The sequence below is a fragment of the Rhinopithecus roxellana genome, chromosome 19, assembly GCF_007565055.1.
Source record: "Rhinopithecus roxellana isolate Shanxi Qingling chromosome 19, ASM756505v1, whole genome shotgun sequence".
Taxonomy (NCBI): Eukaryota; Metazoa; Chordata; class Mammalia; order Primates; family Cercopithecidae; genus Rhinopithecus; species Rhinopithecus roxellana.
Window position 1 is genome coordinate 14,415,088 of NC_044567.1, and position 18,747 is coordinate 14,433,834.

Genomic DNA, 18,747 nt, shown 5'->3' on the forward strand with positions numbered 1-18,747 from the left:
TTCTCCTGCCTCAGTCTCCCGAGTAGCTGGGATTATAGGCATGCGCCACCACGCCTGGCTAATTTTGTATTTTTAGTAGAGACGGGGTTTCTCCATGTTGGAGACCTCCCGACCTCAGGTGATCCACCCACCTCAGCCTCCCAAAGTGCTGAGATTACAGGCGTGAGCCACCGTGCCCGGCCTGTTCTGACAAACTTTCATAGTACAGATTATTCCAATATCATTCAAACTTTTCCAAAATATAGGAAAACAAGAGATGTTTCCAGCTTATTTTATGAGGCTGGAAAAATCCTCATATCAAAACCGAAAAAACAGCCAGGTATAGTGGCTCACGCCTGTAATCCCAGCACTTTGGGAGGCTGAGACAGGCAGACTGCTGAGCCTCAGAAGTTCGAGACCAGCTGGGGCAACATAGCGAGACCTCATCTCTATTTTTTTCTTTTTCTTTTTTTTTTTTTTTTTTTTGAGACGGAGTCTCGCTCTGTCACCCAGGCTGGAGTGCTGTGGCCGGATCTCAGCTCACTGCAAGCTTCGCCTCCCGGGTTCACGCCATTCTCCTGCCTCAGCCTCCCGGGTAGCTGGGACTACAGGCGCCGCCACCTCGCCCGGCTAGTTTTTTGTAGTTTTTAGTAGAGACGGGGTTTCACCGTGTTAGCCAGGATGGTCTCGATCTCCTGTCCTCGTGATCCGCCCGTCTCGGCCTCCCAAAGTGCTGGGATTACAGGCTTGAGCCACCGCGCCCGGCCTTCTTTTTTTTTTTTGAGACAGAGTCTCGCTCTGTCACCCAGGCTGGAGTGCAGTGGCGCCATCTTGGCTCACTGCAACCTCCGCCTCCCAGGTTCAAGTGATTCTCTTGCCTTACCCTCCTGAGTAGCTGGGCTACAGGTGTGTGCCACCATGCCTGGCTAATTTTTTGTATTTTTTTTTAGTAGAGACGAAGTTTCACCTTGTTAGGCAGGATGGTCTTGATCTCCTGACTTCATGATCCACCTGCTGCGGCCTCCCAAAGTGCTGGGATTACAGGTGTGAGCCACTGCACCTGGCTTAATTAAGGATCTTTCTAAACACAAGAAAGAATATTTATCAGAAACCAAAGGGAGCATGATGCACAGTGGTGAAACACTTCTCAGTAAAAACAACAAAAGAGGCCGGGCGCGGTGGCTCAAGCCTGTAATCCCAGCACTTTGGGAGGCCGAGACGGGCGGATCACGAGGTCAGGAGATCGAGACCATCCTGGCTAACACGGTGAAACCCCGTCTCTACTAAAAATACAAAAACTAGCCGGGCGAGGTGGTGGGCGCCTGTAGTCCCAGCTACTCGGGAGGCTGAGGCAGGAGAATGGCGTAAACCCGGGAGGCGGAGCTTGCAGTGAGCTGAGATCTGGCCACTGCACTCCAGCCTGGGCGACAGAGCGAGACTCCGCCTCAAAAAAAAAAAAAAAAAAAAAAAAAAAAAAAAACAACAACAAAAGATAAGGATGTCTTTTACTCTTGATACTTTTCTGAAGGATCCAGCCTATCCAAAAAAAAAAAAAAAGAAATGAGGGTACAAATATTGGAAAGCAAGGGACAGAATTCTTATTATTTACAGATAGATAGATCTTCCTAGAAGATCCAAGAGAAACAAAACTAACAATAACAATTGGAACTAGCAAGGTTTAGAAAGGTCATTGTATACAAGATAAATATTTTCAGAATCTGCGGTTCCTCTATACAGTGGCAGTAGTAACCTGTTAGAAGATGTAATGAAGCCGGGCGCGGTGGCTCAAGCCTGTAATCCCAGCACTTTGGGAGGCTGAGACGGGTGGACCACGAGGTCAGGAGATCGAGAACATCCTGGCTAACATGGTGAAACCCCATCTCTACTAAAAAATGCAAAAATCTAGCCGGGCGAGGTGGCGGGCACTTGTAGTCCCAGCTACTCCGGAGGCTGAGGCAGGAGAATGGCGGGAACCTGGGAGGCGGAGCTTGCAGTGAGCTGAGATCTGGCCACTGCACTCCAGCCCCGGTGACAGAGTGAGACTCCGTCTCAAAAAAAAAAAAAAAAGAAGATGTAATGAAAGTAAATATCTGGGCCAGGCAATGGTGTCTCACGCCTGTAATCCCAGCACTTTGGGAGGCCATGGTGGGCGGATCCACGAGGTCAAGAGATTGAGACCATCCTGGCCAACATGGTGAAACCCCATCTCTACTAAAAATACAAAAATTGGCTGGGCATGGTGGTACGTGCCTGTAGTCCCAGCTACTCGGGAAGCTGAGGCAGGAGAATCGCTTGAACCTGGGAGGCAGAGGTTGCAGTGAGCTGAGATTGCGCCGCTGCCCTCCAGCCTGGGCGATAGAGTGGGGCTCTGTCTGAAAAAAAAAAAAAAAAAAAAAAAGCAAAGATCTGATTCATAATAGTAAAAGGAAATGTATGCAATTTGCATATACTGTTGGTATGTATGGGAAAATATCTGGAAACATATATACTAAATCATTAAAGTAGTTGGTCATAGGAGACTTTTTTACTTTCTGTGAGGGATTTTACTTTCTTTAATATCCTATCGTCAGGAACATTTTTTCTTTTTCTCCCTGACCCCCTGCTTTTTAAAAAATTGTGGTGAAATACACATAACATTACATTTCAAATTTGCCATTGTAACCTTTTGTTTTTTGAGACAGTCTCACTCTGTCACCCAGGCTGTAGTGCAGTGGTGTGATCACAGCTCACTGCAGCCTCAACCACCTGGACCCTTGTGATCCTCCTGCCTCAGCCTTATGAGTAGCTGGGACTACAGGCATATGCCACCATGCCCAACTAATTTTTTTTTTTTTTGGTAGAGATGGGCTCTTGCCATGTTTCCCAGGCTGGTGTTGAACTCCTGGGCTCATCAACTGATGAGAGAGAGCTCTCCAGGCAGAAAGAAGATCATGTTCAAAGACAGAAACAGAAACATGTATTCTTGGGAGAAGTGTAGAAAGTTCGGCATCTGATTGGGTCGGGAAGATGAGCTAGTCAAGGCCACATGATGATGTTTTAATTAGTCATACCTAACAATGGGGCCCTAGAAGAGCAGTTTACCACAAGGAGCCAACTGCTTTGATTTGAACCCACAGCCCTGCCACTTGCTCTGTAACCTTAAGTAAACAATTTTTACTCTCTCTGTTCCTCCAGTGGGAGTGATAATTACACCTTCTTTATAGAATTCATACATGTAAAATGCTTAGAACAGTATCTGACACATAAATGCAAAACAATTTAACTGCTTTCTGCTGCTGCTGACATCACTATCATCACCCTCACCATTACTGTAGGAAATGGGGACCCAGTGAAGAATGTTTTGTATTTTTGGTAGAGATGGAGTTTCACCATGTTGACCAGGCTGGTCTCGAACTCCTGACCTCAGGTGATCCGCCCACCTCGGCCTCCCAAAGTCATGGGATCATAGGCATGAGCCACTGTGCCCGGCCCCAGTGAGGAATTTTAAGCAGAAAACTGATATGCTCAGGTGTGAGTGAGGTGGTAGATAACACTTACTGTTCAGTGCCCTTTAACCCGAGAGGTTAGCACACAGGCACTTGCCCAGGCAGCACTACGATTTTCTGTTACGGGAAACCTTTGTATTTTAACCTGCTCCACAATATAAAAATATGTGGTTTAAGTCAATTTGGATAGAGACTCCAACTTACCATGGGAGGTAGGTAAGCCAAAGGTATCCCAAGGATGTTTTCAATTGGATGGATTAGGGGTCTGCAAACTGTGACCGTGGCCCAAATCCAGCCTGCTGCTTGTTTTGTAAATGAGGTTTTTTTCGGAACCCAGCCACACTCGGTTATTTATGCATTATCTGTGGCTGCTTTTGTGCTGCAGTGGCAGGGCTATTTGTGGCAGGGACTATATTGACCCAGGAAGCCAAAAATATTTACCCTCTGTCCCTTAGAGAAAAAGTTTGCAACCCCTGATATGAAGCCGTAAGTTGGATATTTGTGGCCTCGACCAAGGCCTCACTGCTATTTTTTCTGTTTACGACATCTGGCATGCTTTTAAGTGTCTAGAATGGGTTAAAGATAGAAGAATGGATGTAATCCCTGCTACCAGGGGCTGTCAGGCTAGTTGGGATTATAAGTACACAAACACTCGAAGTGAGAAAAACACAGAAGAGGATGTGTGTCATTTTGTCTAAGGAAGTTGAATAAGATTTTGCACGAAAAGAAACATTTGAACTGAATTTGAAGGTGAGTGAGTTCAGGTGTGTTTGGGCTAAAGCTCAGGCCAGGCTGAGTGGATGGCGGGTGGGGAGGGAGTGTGGAAACACATTGCATGCAGGGAAGAGTGGGGAGTTTGGGGCGACCGAAGTACAGGGAGGGAAAGTTTAAGTTATCAATTGTGTGAAATAGCTTTCTGTGTTGGCCTGAGATGTTTATAGCTGGAAGCAGTGGGGAGCCAATGAAGTTTTTTACAAAGGTATTAGAGGTGGGTTTCTGTGGGTGATCATTAATCACATGTTTTTCCCCTTTAAGTGTAGTCCTACTTGAGAAATAGACATGGGAGTGGAATGAAGATTAAAACATCAGCTGTATAGGTAAAACTAGAATGGAAAGTGTGGCTTGAGCTGGTAACCATAGGGGCTTTCCGATGCCTGTGCCCTGAGTTAGATCTTGGCGTGGAGAGAGCCTGGGTGTGCAGAGCAGCACCCTCACCCCACCCCAGCCATCCATATGGAGCTTCAGCCGCCATAGACCAACACTCATTGAAGGCAGAGGGATAGGCTTCTAGACCTGCTTCTAGAAACCAGGCTGCTGCTTTTGCTTGTGGTGGGCCCTAGTAAGGCAAGAGTGAGAGGAGGGAGGCACCAGCTTAGTGCTGGATTCTTTGACGATCTATGTGTGCACAGAGTCTTTCTCTCCATCTTACCAATCAGATGAGTCACTGTCACTGTGGGAAGAAGAAGCAGGGGTAGGGGCATGGGTCACCTTCCCAAAACTTCTAAGAAGTTTGTATTCTGTGGGCTTGGATAGGGACCATGGGAAAGGAAGAGAATGGTTGCCCATAAAACTGGCTCTAGTGCAGCCTCAAACTTCTGGACTTAAGTGATCCTCCCACCTCAGCCTCCCAAGTAGCTAGAACTACAGGTATATGCCACCACACCCAGCTAATTTAAAAATATATATATATATTTTTGGTTGAGATGGGGTCTCTCTCTATGTTCCCTGGGCTGGTCTCAAACTCCCAGCCTCAAGTGATCCTCCTGCCTTGGTTCCCAAAGTGCTAGGATTATAGGTGGGAGCCACCATGCCCAGTCCAAACCTGTAATTTTTTTTTTTTTTGAGATGGAGTTTCACTCTTGTTGCCCAGGCTGGAGTGCAATGGTGCAGTCTTGGCTCAACACAACTTCCGCCTCCCGGGTTCAAGCAATTCTCCTGCCTCAGCCTCCCGAGTAGCTGGGATTACAGTCATGCACCACCACGCTCAGCTAACTTTGTATTTTTAGTAGAGACGGGGTTTCTCCATGTTGGTCAGGCTGGTCTCAAACTTTGAACCTCAGGTAATCCACCCGCCTTGGCCTCCCAAAGTGCTGGGATTACAGGCGTGAGCCACTGCGCCTAGCACAAACCTGTAATTTTTTTTTGTTTTTTTGAGGCGGAGTCTCACTCTGTCGCCCAGGCTGAAGTGCGGTGGCGCATTCTCGGCTCACTGCAAGCTCCACCTCCAGGGTTCACGCCATTCTCCTGCCTCAGCCTCCGGAGTAGCTGGGACTACAGGCACCTGCCACTGCGCCCGGCTAATTTTTTGTATTTTTAGTAGAGATGGGGTTTCACTGTGTTAGCCAGGATGGTCTTGATCCCCTGACCTCGTGATCCGCCCACCTCGGCCTCCCAAAGTTCAGGGATTACAGGCATGAGCCACCGCGCCCAGCCACAAACCTATAATTTTTAAGTTTCATATGCTATTTGTTTTTTTTATTTCTTTAATTCATTCATTCATTCATTCATTCATTCATTCGAGATGGGGCCTTACTATGTTGACTAGGCTAGTTTTGAACTCCTGGCCTCAAGCACTTCTCCCCCTTCAGCCTTCCCAAGTGCTGAGATTATAGGTATGAGCTGCTACATCTGGCCTTCTTTCTTCTTTTTCTTTTTCCATGTGCTCTTTGACCTTTTTCAAGGTACCAGCCTCCCCTTCTCCCCGAGATATCTTTTGATATGGAATTTCATCCGCTAGGGCAGGACTTTTTTTTATTATCCCTCAGAAATATACTGGACACCACATTTAAGTAGACATCCAACATCTGCTGTCATAAATTGTTCTGAATTTTTTGACATACTTGCCCATAAGCTTTTCGAAGGCATAGACCATGTCTTAGCTGAACATGTGGTCTCAGTGCAGTTCATAGAGGGGGTTTATGGTATGACCTATGTAGTGTCACCTGTATAGTGACAACACCACTGCCTCTGTTTCCCTTCCTCTCATGATGGCAGCAGCATCTCAAGCCAAATATGGGGTATTCCTCTCCCTATATTTCTGTGTTCACATGTGCATTGACCTCCTTTTTGGCAGCAAGGGGGCCAGGCCAACCACCCCACAGCAGCTGTGGTGACGGAGAAGCAGCAGATGCTGGAGCAGCACCTTCAGGATGTCCGGAAGAGAGTGCAGGTGATGCAAGTTACAAGCCTTGGGCAGGGAGCTTTTATTAATTTTTTTTTTTTTTTTTTTTTTTGAGACAAGGTCTTGCTTTGCTGCTCAGGCTGGGCTGCAGTGGCATGATCACAGCCCACTGCAGCCTTGACCTCTCAGGCCCAAGTAGTCCTCCTACCTCATCCTCCCAAGTAACTGGGACTACAGGCGTGCACCACCACGCCCAGCTGATTTAAAACAAAATTTTGTAGAGATGGGGGTCTCCCTGTGTTGCTCAGGCTGATCTCAAACTCCTGGGCTCAAGTGATCCTCCCAACTCAGCCTCTCAAAGTGCTAGGATTACAGGCGTGAGCCATTGCGCCTGGCCACCAGGGAGCCTTCTCTTGGGGATACTGCCTGCAAGTCCTCCATGTATCTTTTTTGAGGTTTTGGCTTCATTTGAATTCTCCTCAGATACGTTATTTTTTTTGTTCCCAAGGAAATCTTTTTTTACTTCTGTTTTTTTGTTTACTTGTTTTAAACAGGATCTAGAACAGAAAATGAAAGTGGTAGAGAATCTCCAGGATGACTTTGATTTCAACTATAAAACCCTCAAGAGTCAAGGAGGCAAGTGAATATTAGAGACGTTAAAATCTCTAGAAAGTGAGTTTGTGTTGTTGAGTTGAAAGAGTCATTTGTCTTAACTCTTTTAGATCTTAAGGTGGTCGGGGCGCAAGGGAGTTATGGGTGCTCAAAGGAGCCTGGTCATTAAGGACAGAAGTATTCCCTCAGGTCAAGGAGTTTTTTCTTCCTCTGCAGACATGCAAGATCTGAATGGAAACAACCAGTCAGTGACCAGGCAGAAGATGCAGCAGCTGGAACAGATGCTCACTGCGCTGGACCAGATGCGGAGAGTAAGGGCATTGGTCGGACCACTTCCCCTATGTGTCTCGCTCACTTGTGGGATTTCAGCATCTTGTGGCAGAACTTGCTTGGTTTCTAAGAAGTTCCTGCTCTGGAGTTGACTAAAGAATGTGGTTAGAGACGGTCTGAGGAAATGTTTTCTGACTTTGTTTTGGTTTCCAACCAGAGCATCGTGAGTGAGCTGGCGGGGCTTTTGTCAGCGATGGAGTACGTGCAGAAAACTCTCACAGATGAGGAGCTGGCTGACTGGAAGAGGCGGCAACAGATTGCCTGCATTGGAGGTCCGCCCAACATCTGCCTAGATCGGCTAGAAAACTGGTAAAGGATGAAAGAAGCTTTTCCTTTCTTTCTCGAAAGCTAGATTGAATTCTGATCTTAACTGCAGGCCCACAGAATTGGTACTCTATCTCCAATGTGGGGACTTTTCCATATTCAAATTTAACCCAATAATTAAAGTTTTTACTTTATTTCGGCTGGGCGCGGTGTCTCACACCTGTAATCCCAGCACTTTGGGAGGCCACGATGGGCGGATCACTTGAGGTCAGGTGTTTGAGACCAGCCTGGCCAACATGGTGAAAACCCATCTCTACTAAAAACATAAAAATTAGCTACTCTGGGTGGCTGAGGCAGGAGAATCACTTGAATCTGGGATATGGAGGTTGCAGTGAGCCAAGATCGCACTACCGCACGCCAACCAGCCTGGGCAACAGAGTGAGACTCCATCTCAAAAAAATAAAAATAAAATAGAGTTTTTACTTTATTTGGAGCAACTTTGTTTAAAAAAATGTATTTATATTATTATATTTTAAGTATATTTTACTTGATTCAATTAAGGCTTTTGGTTTAACTGTATTTAACAGATAAACAAAATTTTTAGTTTTAGTTATTTTAGTAATCTAAAACAACACATGCCCTTTTTAAGGGGAAAAATTCAAATACAGAAAATTAATCAAGTGAAGAAAAAATTTTTTAATTAAATCATCAGCAGTACTGGTAGTTAAAATTTTAGTTGACGCTCAGTCTAGACATCTGTCATTATGTATATACACATAAAGATAGAAATTTATACAGTTTATATTAGCAGGATCATTTTTTTTTTTTTCGGAGTCAGGGTCTCACTGTGTTACCCAGTCTAGAGTACAGTGATGCAATCATGTCTCGCTGGAGCCTTGACCTCCTGGGCTCAAGCAATCTTCCCACCTTTGCCTTCTGAGTAGCTGGGACTACAGGTGTGCACCACCACACCTGGCTAATTTTTAAATTTTTTTATAGAGACAGAGTCTTACTTTGTTGCCTGGGCTGGTCTCAAACTCCTGGGCTCAAGGGATCATCCCACTTCGGCCTCTCAGAAGCGCTGGAATTATAGATGTGAGCTGCCGTGCCCAGCCCAGGATCTTTCTTTATATGCTTTTCTTTTTTTTTTTTTTTTTTTTTTTTTTGGAGGCAGAGTCTCACTCTGTCGCCGGGGCTGGAGTGCAGTGGCCGGATCTCAGCTCACTGCAAGCTCCGCCTTCCGGGTTTACGCCATTCTCCTGCCTCAGCCTCCCGAGTAGCTGGGACTACAGGCGCCCGCCACTTCGCCCGGCTAGTTTTTGTATTTTTAGTAGAGACGGGGTTTCACTGTGTTAGCCAGGATGGTCTCGATCTCCTGACCTCGTGATCCGCCCGTCTCGGCCTCCCAAAGTGCTGGGATTACAGGCTTGAGCCACCGCGCCCGGCCCTATGCTTTTCTGTAATCTGCACTTTTACCTTCATCCAGTAAATCTTACTGCACACCCTTCATGTGCAAGGCCCTGTAGTGAGCATGTTGCACCAGATTACCCTAGGAGAAACTTGAGATACAGAGCCTAAACTGGAAATTTAGGGCAACTCTACAAGAGAATGCCTGTCTATTCATATCCTCACTAACCCCGAGTGTTGTTAATTTACTGAAAGCAGTTTTAAATGCTTCCTGACCAGGGAATGAAGAAGCTTAAGTTCTGGGAATGGGAGGATAGAAGTGCCAGAAAAGAGTCAGGGAGTTCAGAAATCCCTGCACCCGTCCTCCTCCCTCTCCTCACTTTCTGTCTTTCTGGTCTTTTGATCTTTATTACACTAGTGATAAACCATCAAAGAATGATGGAATGATGCTAAACTTCTCTATTTTTTTTTTTTTTTTTTTTTTTTTTTGTACTAGAGTCTCACTCTGTCACCCAGGTTAGAGTGCAGTGACACAGTCATGGCTCACTGCAACCTTCTCCCAGGTTCAAGCAATTCTTAGCCACAACCTTCCAAGTAGCTGGGATTACAGGCCCATGCCACCATGCCTGGCTGTTTTTTTGTATTTTAGTACAGATGGGGTTTCACCATGTTGGCCAAGCTGGTCTCAAACTCCTGGTCTCAAGCAATCCGCCTGCCTTGGCCTCTCAAATTTCTGGGATTACAGGTGTGACCCACTGTGCCTGGCCTAATATTCTCTATTCCTGGAGACAGATTTAATGAACTTTTTCTTCTTCTCTATTCACTTATTCCTTGTGCATGTTATCGATATTTTGAAACATAATGTCGTGTCCTTTGATCAGCTGAAGGCTGACATTGAAAAGGTTTATGGGGATTGGGTGTCATGGCTCACACCTGTAAATCCCAATGCTTTGGGAGGCAGAGTTAGGAGGATCTCTTGAACCCAGGAGTTTGAGACCAGCCTGGTCAACAAAGTGAGGTCCCATCCCTACAAAAATTTAAAAAACTAGACATGTGCCATTACACTTCAGCCTGGGTGACAAGAGTGAGACTCCATCTCAAAAAACTAAACTAAACTAAACTAAACTAAACAGGCATGGTGGCACACACCTGTAGTTCTAGCTACTCAGGAAGCCGAGATAGGATCACTCGTGTCCAGGAGTTGAAGGAGGCAGTGAGCTATGATCATGCCATTGTGCTGCACTGGGCCACAGAGTGGGACCCTGCCTCAAAAAAAAAAAAAAAAAAGAAGGAAAATAAAGGACTCATGTAGTTCAAGCCCTTCTCTTCATGAGAAGGGAAGCTAAGGCCCATGATGGTGAAAGGCCTGGCAAAACTTGCACAGATAGTGTGTGACAGAGCTGGCTCAAATCCATCTTTGTGAGCTGTCTGATCTCTTTCTGAGTCTTTATGTTCATAGACAAGTTAGGATGAATAAAGTAAGTACTAAATTTCATATTTCATGTTCTGCATATCTGGGCTTAGATCCTTGTCATTTTCCAATGATAACTCTATCAATGCCTCCTAGTGGTATAAATTTTATGCCCAGCCCCCTCTTAGTAATTTGAGATTTTAGGAAGGGACTAGTAATAAAAGGTAAAATAAATTATTTTCTGGCCAGGCACGGTGGCTCACGCCTGTAATCCCAGCACTTTGGGAGGTTGAGGCAGGTGGATCACCCGAGGTCAGGAGCTCAAGACCAACCTGGCCAACATGGCAAAATCCCATGTCTACTAAAAATACAAAAATTAGCCAGGAGTGGTGGTGGGTGCCTGTAATCCCAGCTACTTGGGAGACTAAGGCAGGAGAATCACTTGAACTTGGGAGGCGGAGGTTGCAGTGAGCTGAGATTGCGCCACTGTACTCCAGCCCGGGCAACACAGTGAGACTCTGTCTCAAATAAATAAATAAATAAATAGGCCAGGCACAGTGGCTTACACCTGTAATCCTTCAGGAGGCTCAGGCAGGAGAATCGCTTGAACCCAGGAGGTGGAGGTTACAGTGAGCTGAGATTGCACGACTGCACTCCAGCTCAAAAAATAAGTAAACAAATAATTTAAAAATTTTTATTTATTTATTTTCAGCATCCACCCAATGTGGCGAATAATTCCTCTTTTCTTAATGTCACTGAACTGTAAACTTAAGATAAAAACTTGTAAATTTCATGCTATGTATATTTCACCACGATTAAAAATATTCCTTGTTCTTATTGTAGGGGTCTCCATGTCTCCAGTATTTCCTGCCCCTTCTCCATCTCACCTGTATACATTCACTTTGGTAATTAGCACCTTTCTTAATTTATTGGCAGGATAACGTCATTAGCAGAATCTCAACTTCAGACCCGTCAACAAATTAAGAAACTGGAGGAGTTGCAGCAAAAAGTTTCCTACAAAGGGGACCCCATTGTACAGCACCGGCCGATGCTGGAGGAGAGAATTGTGGAGCTATTCAGAAACTTAATGAAAAGGTAACTTAGCATCCTTGTCCCTTTCCCTTATCTAAAAAACACCTAAAGACTCATGTGGTAGAGTGAGAGGGGGGCTGACTTTCGGTCGCGGCCGTGGCGTGTGAGCCCGTCTTGTCTTTCCTCAGTGCCTTTGTGGTGGAGCGGCAGCCTTGCATGCCCATGCATCCCGACCGGCCCCTCGTCATCAAGACTGGAGTCCAGTTCACTACCAAAGTCAGGTAGGCCACGCCACTCCTGTTTCCAGTAGAGATTTTACTGAGGGACACCATTAGGGTAGAGTTGGTGGCCAGGGTCGTTCTTTCTAGGTGTGGTGTCACAGGCTGTACACTATTGTGCAGATGAAATTTGTTTCCATACTATCTGCTTGCTCTCTGATTCTGATGTCAAAAGCAAAAGAGCAGTCATCTTTTTGAAGGTACCTGGGCATATTCCTATGATTGCAGACCTGGAGTCTCAGGCCACAGCTTCTCCTTCTGCCCAAGGGACAAAATAATGTCATCTATTTTCTGTTCTTTGAGGCTACTCTTCCCTGTGGATTTTAAGGGAAAGAGTAAGGCTTAGTGATGGGGAAGCTGAGAGGCCCCAGGGCAGGTGGGTGGTGGGCCTGTAGGGTGAGGTGTTACTTTCACACTCAAGTCAGAACAGGTGTGCTGGCGTTTTGACCTTCTGCAGCGAAATTTCCCTCCTCAGAAACTTACTATGGTGTTGGGTTTCAGGATTAATAGAACAAAATGCCAGCTGCACAGCATGTGTTCCTGTAATATTTTTCATTATATGGCTTTGATTGTCCTTTTGTGAATCTCTCACACCTTGAAGTTGTTAGTTCTCAGGCGTTTTCTCAGTACCTTTGGCTTGAAGGGGTGATACTCATCTTTTGTTTTTGAGACAGGTCTCACTCTCACCCAGGCTGGTGTGCAGTGGTGTGATCTCAGCTCACTGCAACCTCCACCTCCCAGGTTCAAATGATTCTTGTGCCTCGGCCTCCTGAGTAGCTGGCACTAGAGGTGCTTGCCACTACACCCAGCTAATTTTTTTTTTTTTTTTTTTTTTTTTTTTTGAGACAGTCTCACTCTGTTGGCCAGGTTGGAGTGCAGTGGTGCGAACTGGACTCACTGCAACCTCCACCTCCCGGGTTCTCGCGATTCTTCTGCCTCAGTCTCCCTGAGTAGCTGGACTGGCACACTCCACCATGCCCGGCTGATTTTTGTATTTTTAGTAGAGACGGTGTTTCTCCATGTTGTCCGGGCTGATCTCAAACTCCTGACCTCAGGTGATCCACCCGCCCCAGCCTCCAAAAGTACTGGGATTATGGGTGTGAGCCACTGTGCTCGGCCTATTTTTTTTTTTTTTTCCGAGATGGAGTCTTGCTGTATCACCCAGGCTAGGGTGCAGAGGTATGATCTTGGCTCACTGCAACCTCCGCCTCCCAGATTCAAGTGATTCTCCTGCCTCAGCCTCCCAAGTAGCTGGGATTACAGGTGCCTGCCACCACGCCTGGCTGATTTTTGTATTTTTAGTAGAGACGGGATTTCACCATCTTGGCCAGGCTGGTCTTGAACTCCTGACCTTGTGATCCACCCGCCTTGGCCTCCCAAAGTGCTGGGATTACAGGCATGAACCACCGTGCCTGGCCCTATTTTAATTTTTTTAAAGAGAGAGATAGGTGCCAGGCGCGGTGGCTCTTGCCTGTAATCCCAGCACTTTGGGACGCTGAGGTGGGTGGATCACCTGAGGTCGGGAGTTCGAGACCAGCCTGACCAACATGGAGAAACCCCGTCTCTACTAAAAATACAAAATTAGCTGGATGTGGTGGCGCACGCCTGTAATCCCAGCTACTTGGGAGGCTGAGGCAGGAGAATCGCTTGAACCCAGGAGGCGGAGGTTGTGGTGAACGGAGATCATGCCATTGCACTCCAGCCCGGGTAACAAGAGCGAAACTCCATCTCAAAAAAAAAAAAAAAAAAGAAAGAAAAGAGAGATAGAGAGAGAGAGGATCTTGCTCTGTCACCCAGGCTAGAGTGCAGTGGCATGATCATAAGTCACTGTAGCCTTGAACTCCTGGGCACAAGTGATCCTCTTGTGTCAGCTTCCTGAGTAACTGCTACTACAGGTACATGCTACCACACCCCGCTAATTTTTACATTTTTTATAGAGGTGGGCTCTCCCTTTGTTGCCCAGACTGTTACGGAACTCCTGGGCTCAAGTGATCCTCCCAGCTTTGCCTCCCACAGTGCTGAGATTATAGATGTGAGTCTATAATTACAGACAGCTTCGCCTATTTACCTATTAGAAATGAAGAATTAGGAATTTTACATTTCTTCCAGAAAAGTTATGGAAGAGTCTACTGACTTTTTTTTTCATTGGATTTTTTTCTTTTTAAATAGGTTACTGGTCAAATTCCCTGAGTTAAATTATCAGCTTAAAATTAAAGTGTGCATTGACAAGTAAGTACTTCTATCTTAGCTCTTTTTTTCAAATGAGGAATGGAAAAATGAGTACTTTGACAGACATCATTTGAACTAGAGACTCTGTCTTTATTCAGAGATCTTCATTTTGTGGACAAAAGTTTTCAAAAGGCTTGGGGTGCATTGTCATTTGTGTGCCTGAACAAAGCCACAAAGCTGGGGGTACAGATTTGATTTATGGTTGCTATTGTGACTACCAGTCCCTCTTTTTCTTTGTTTAGTTTTTTACTTGTACATGTCATTCATGCATGTTATATATGAGACTGAGATTATGTGTTAATTAATGACTGGGATACATTCTGCAAAATGTATCGTTAGGCAATTTTGTTGTGCAACCATTGTGGAGTATATAGTCCTTACACAAACCTGGGTGGCAGAACCTACTGCCCACCTATGCAATGTAGCAGAGCCTGCTGGTCATAGGCTGCAAACCTGTACAGTATGTTACTGTGCTGAATACCGTAGGCAATTGTAACACATCTCAATGAAGAAGGAATTTTTCACCTCCATTATAATCTTATGGGACCACCTTCATATATACAGTTTGTTGTTGACTGAAACGTTGTTATATATTCTTTCCATACATAGCATGTGGAAAGAATAGCTCTCCTTTTTTTGAGACGGAGTCTCGCTCTGTCGCCGGGGCTGGAGTGCAGTGGCCGGATCTCAGCTCACTGCAAGCTCCGCCTCCCGGGTTCCCGCCATTCTCCTGCCTCAGCCTCCGGAGTAGCTGGGATTACAGGCGCCCGCCACCTCGCCTGGCTAGATTTTTGTATTTTTTTAGTAGAGACGGGGTTTCACCGTGTTAGCCAAGATGGTCTCGATCTCATGACCTGGTGATCCGCCCGTCTCGGCCTCCCAAAGTGCTGGGATTACAGGCTTGAGCCACCGCGCCCGGCCGATCTCTTTTTTTTTAATCGTTCCACACTTTACCATATATTGGAATATTCAAAATTTCGTAATACCTTTCAGGATGTAAAATACACATACCCTTTGAAGACATTAGAAAGAGAAAATGTGGCGGGGCACGGTGGCTCACGCCTGTAATCCCAGCACTTTGGGAGGCTGAGGCGGGCGGATCACCTGAGGTCGAGAGTTCGAGACCAACCTGACCAACATGGAGAAACCTCATCTCTACTAAAAATACAAAATTAGCCGGGTGTGGTGGCGCATGCCTGTAATCCCAGCTACTCGGGAGGCTGAGGCAGGAGAATTGCTTGAACTCAGGAGGTGGAGGTTGTGGTGAGCCGAGATCACGCCATGCACTCCAGCCTGGGCAACAAGAGCAAAACTCTGTCTCAAAAAAAAAAAAAAAAGAAAAGAGAAAATGCATACTTATTTTTAGTTGATATAATTATTTGGAAATTTCATGAGAATGCACTGGAAAATAATGAAATCAGGGAGTTGATGAAGGTGATAGGTTTAATAAGTACATATGCAATATGAAACATAGGTTCCCCCCTTCCTATGGGGAGGCAACCAACTGTGCCTACTACACAAAGGTGTTACGTTGCGCTGATCAACTGTAAATGAATAGTTTAAAGAAATGCCCAGGAGCACAGTGGTTTTTTCATGAGAGTAAATAAAAGTCAAAGTAGGCTTTTTGAAGAAAAACGGAGCCTGTTTTATTAACAACGGTTTGTGTTCTTACAGAGACTCTGGGGATGTTGCAGCTCTCAGAGGGTAAGTTCAGCCTAGAGGCTTCCTTTTGTTCCATTTAACCGAACTTCATCCTCTGGCTACTCGGTCGCCTACATAGTTGATTGTTCTCCTGTGATTCAGATCCCGGAAATTTAACATTCTGGGCACAAACACAAAAGTGATGAACATGGAAGAGTCCAACAACGGCAGCCTCTCTGCAGAATTCAAACACTTGGTATGTGGGAGGAGCTCGCCTTCACAAAGGGCCTCTGGCTGAGGGAGTGGGCTGGGGAGAGCCTCACAGGACACCTGGCTTTTTCTTTTCTTACAGACCCTGAGGGAGCAGAGATGTGGGAATGGGGGCCGAGCCAATTGTGATGTAAGTTTTATTGGGGATGAAAGACAACTGGGGTGTTTTCCTTGAGGGAGAAAGGGGTGAAGATCCTTCTTAATCCCCAGAATTAGAAACATCAACCTGTTCTTTCAGCTGTAGTTATTCCAGAAAGTCAGTGCAGGCCAAAGTGACATGAACAGAAGTTCCATGTGCCATGAAGCTCTCTGGCTTGGAACATTTCCATGAATGTCTGGGAGTTAGCTCCTCCTTAAGGAGAAGTGGAAAGTCCCTAGCTGAGTTGTTCTCCACACCCATGTGTTATAAAGTAGCTTTCCACCTTGCCTGGGGCTTTCCAAATTCCCCATCCAGCTCCTGCGGCTGACCCTGCTTGGCTCCATTTTTAGTGCCCTGTTTTTCTCTCCCACTGAGGTGGGATAGAGGGTGTAAAAGCAACAGATCTGAGTTAAACTTTAAAATAAATGACCACCTTGTGTTAGCTTGCTTAGGAAAAGAGTAAATAAAATAAAACAAACAAACAAAAACCCATCTCGTTTTTTATCCCCCTTATTTTCTGCTTTTCATTGATTCAGATTATTGGATTCTTTTTTTTTTTTTTTTTTTTTTTTTTTTTTTTGAGGAGGAGTCTCGCTCTGTCGCCCAGGCTGGAGTGCAGTGGCTTGATCTCGGCTCACTGCAAGCTTCGCCTCCCGGGTTCCCGCCATTCTCCCGCCTCAGCCTCCGAGTAGCTGGGACTACAGGCGCCCGCCACCTCGCCCGGCTAGTTTTTTGTATTTTTAGTAGAGACGGGGTTTCACCGTGTTAGCCAGGAGGGTCTCGATCTCCTGACCTCGTGATCCACCCGCCTCGGCCTCCCAAAGTGCTGGGATTACAGGCTTGAGCCACCGCGCCCGGCCCAGATTATTGGATTCTTATTGTCAAGAGTAAACTTTTAAAAAACAAACAAAAAAAGGTAAATGTGACTGAAAGCTAGTTTTTAATTATTTTTAAAAGTTGTGATGTCCTGTTCTTTTTCTCACATTTGTCCCCTGAACAATTCTTCCTCTTTAAAATGTAGCAGTTCTAACTGGGCATGCTGGCTCACACCTGTAATCCCAGCACTTTGGGAGGCCAAGGCAGGCTGGTCACTTGAGGTCAGGAGTTCGAGACCAGCCTGGCCAACATGATTAAACCCTGGCTCAACTAAAGATACAAAAATTAGCTGGGTGCGGTGGTGCGCACCTGTAGTCCCAGCTACTAGGGAGACTGAGGCACGAGAATGACTTGAACCCGGGAGGTGGAGGTTGCAGTGAGCCAAGATTTTGCCACTGTGCTCTAGCCTGGGCAACAGAGTGAAACTCTGTCTCTAAAATAAAATAAAATAAGATAGCAGTCCTTTTAAAAAATGTGGAATTTTACTTGACAGTAGAGTGAAGTAGCCTATATGCAATGATATGGGAAAATGACATGACATGTTTAGAAAAAGCAAAATGTAAAATGATTTGAATAGTATATTAGCATATGTGTTTTAAAAATACACTAAACTCTTACGTGTATTCATGTGTGTATTAAGAAATTCTGGAGGAATATACACCCAGCAGTGCTGTGTATTAGTGCTACCTGTTGGTGTCCATGGCTATTCTAGACTGTCTCTGTGATATTTGCATTTTAAACTGAATATATTACTTTTATAATTAGAAAAAGAGTATTAAAAATGAATTAGAATTCAATTTCTTTTTTCTTTTTTTTTTTGAGTCAAAGTCTCAGTCTATCGCCTAGGCTGGAATGCAGTGGTGTGATCTCAGCTCACTGCAACCTCCGCCTCCTGGGTTCAAGCAGTTCTCCTGCCTTAGCCTCCCGAATAGCTGGGACTACAGGCATGCGCCACCATGCCTGGCTAATTTTTGCATTTTTAGTAGAGACAGGGTTTCACTATATTGGCCAGGCTGGTCTTGAACTCCTGACCTCGTGATCCACCCATCTTGGCCTCTGAAAGTGCTGGGATTACAGGCATGAACCACTGTGCCCCGCCTAGAATTCAATTTCTGAGAATTCATTGGCAACTCTTATTTAAAATAAGTTTGCTATACTGATGTGAGACATTGTTATAGTCAGTTTGGAAAACAATTTGGCAGTATAAAAATGAACATACCCTGTAAACCAACAGTGCCATTCCCAGGATTTAATAGCAGAGAAATATTTGCATATATGTCCCAGGAGATATGTATAAAGTGGACATCAGCCTGATTCTAAGCTCTAAATGCAACCCAAATAAATACCCATCAACATTAGAATGATACGTAATTTGTGGTGTAGACACAATGGAATACTATGCAACTCTGAAAAGGAATACATTGCAGATACACATAACCATGTGGCTTCATTTTACATCAAGTGAAAAGTGAATCACAAAAGAATTCATTGGAGTCCATATGTGTAAGGTTCACAAACGTCCCAAACTAAACAATACCTACATTGCTTAGATAAACAAATACGGTAAACCTGTAAAAAGAAGAAAAAAAAGCTAGGAAATGGTAAACCCAAAAGACAAATAGCAGTTATTTCTGAGGGAGGAGGGAGGGGGATGGGGTTGGGGAAGGGCACCC

At 45.3% G+C, this 18,747-nt stretch overlaps 1 protein-coding gene across 12 annotated transcripts in view; it reads left to right on the forward strand.

Annotated features, from left to right (window-relative positions):
* The window catches only part of STAT3 (signal transducer and activator of transcription 3), an 88,761-nt gene that overhangs the window by 54,373 nt on the left and 15,641 nt on the right, over positions 1-18,747 (forward strand). For all 12 annotated transcript variants that reach the window (XM_010386210.2, XM_030924125.1, XM_030924127.1 and 9 more), the window contains exons 5-14: positions 6,538-6,633; positions 7,140-7,221; positions 7,414-7,508; positions 7,685-7,836; positions 11,546-11,704; positions 11,830-11,922; positions 14,089-14,148; positions 15,823-15,852; positions 15,952-16,045; positions 16,142-16,189. In XM_010386210.2, the coding sequence (XP_010384512.1) occupies positions 6,538-6,633; positions 7,140-7,221; positions 7,414-7,508; positions 7,685-7,836; positions 11,546-11,704; positions 11,830-11,922; positions 14,089-14,148; positions 15,823-15,852; positions 15,952-16,045; positions 16,142-16,189 (909 nt within the window). The remainder of the gene's footprint in view (positions 1-6,537; positions 6,634-7,139; positions 7,222-7,413; positions 7,509-7,684; positions 7,837-11,545; positions 11,705-11,829; positions 11,923-14,088; positions 14,149-15,822; positions 15,853-15,951; positions 16,046-16,141; positions 16,190-18,747) is intronic.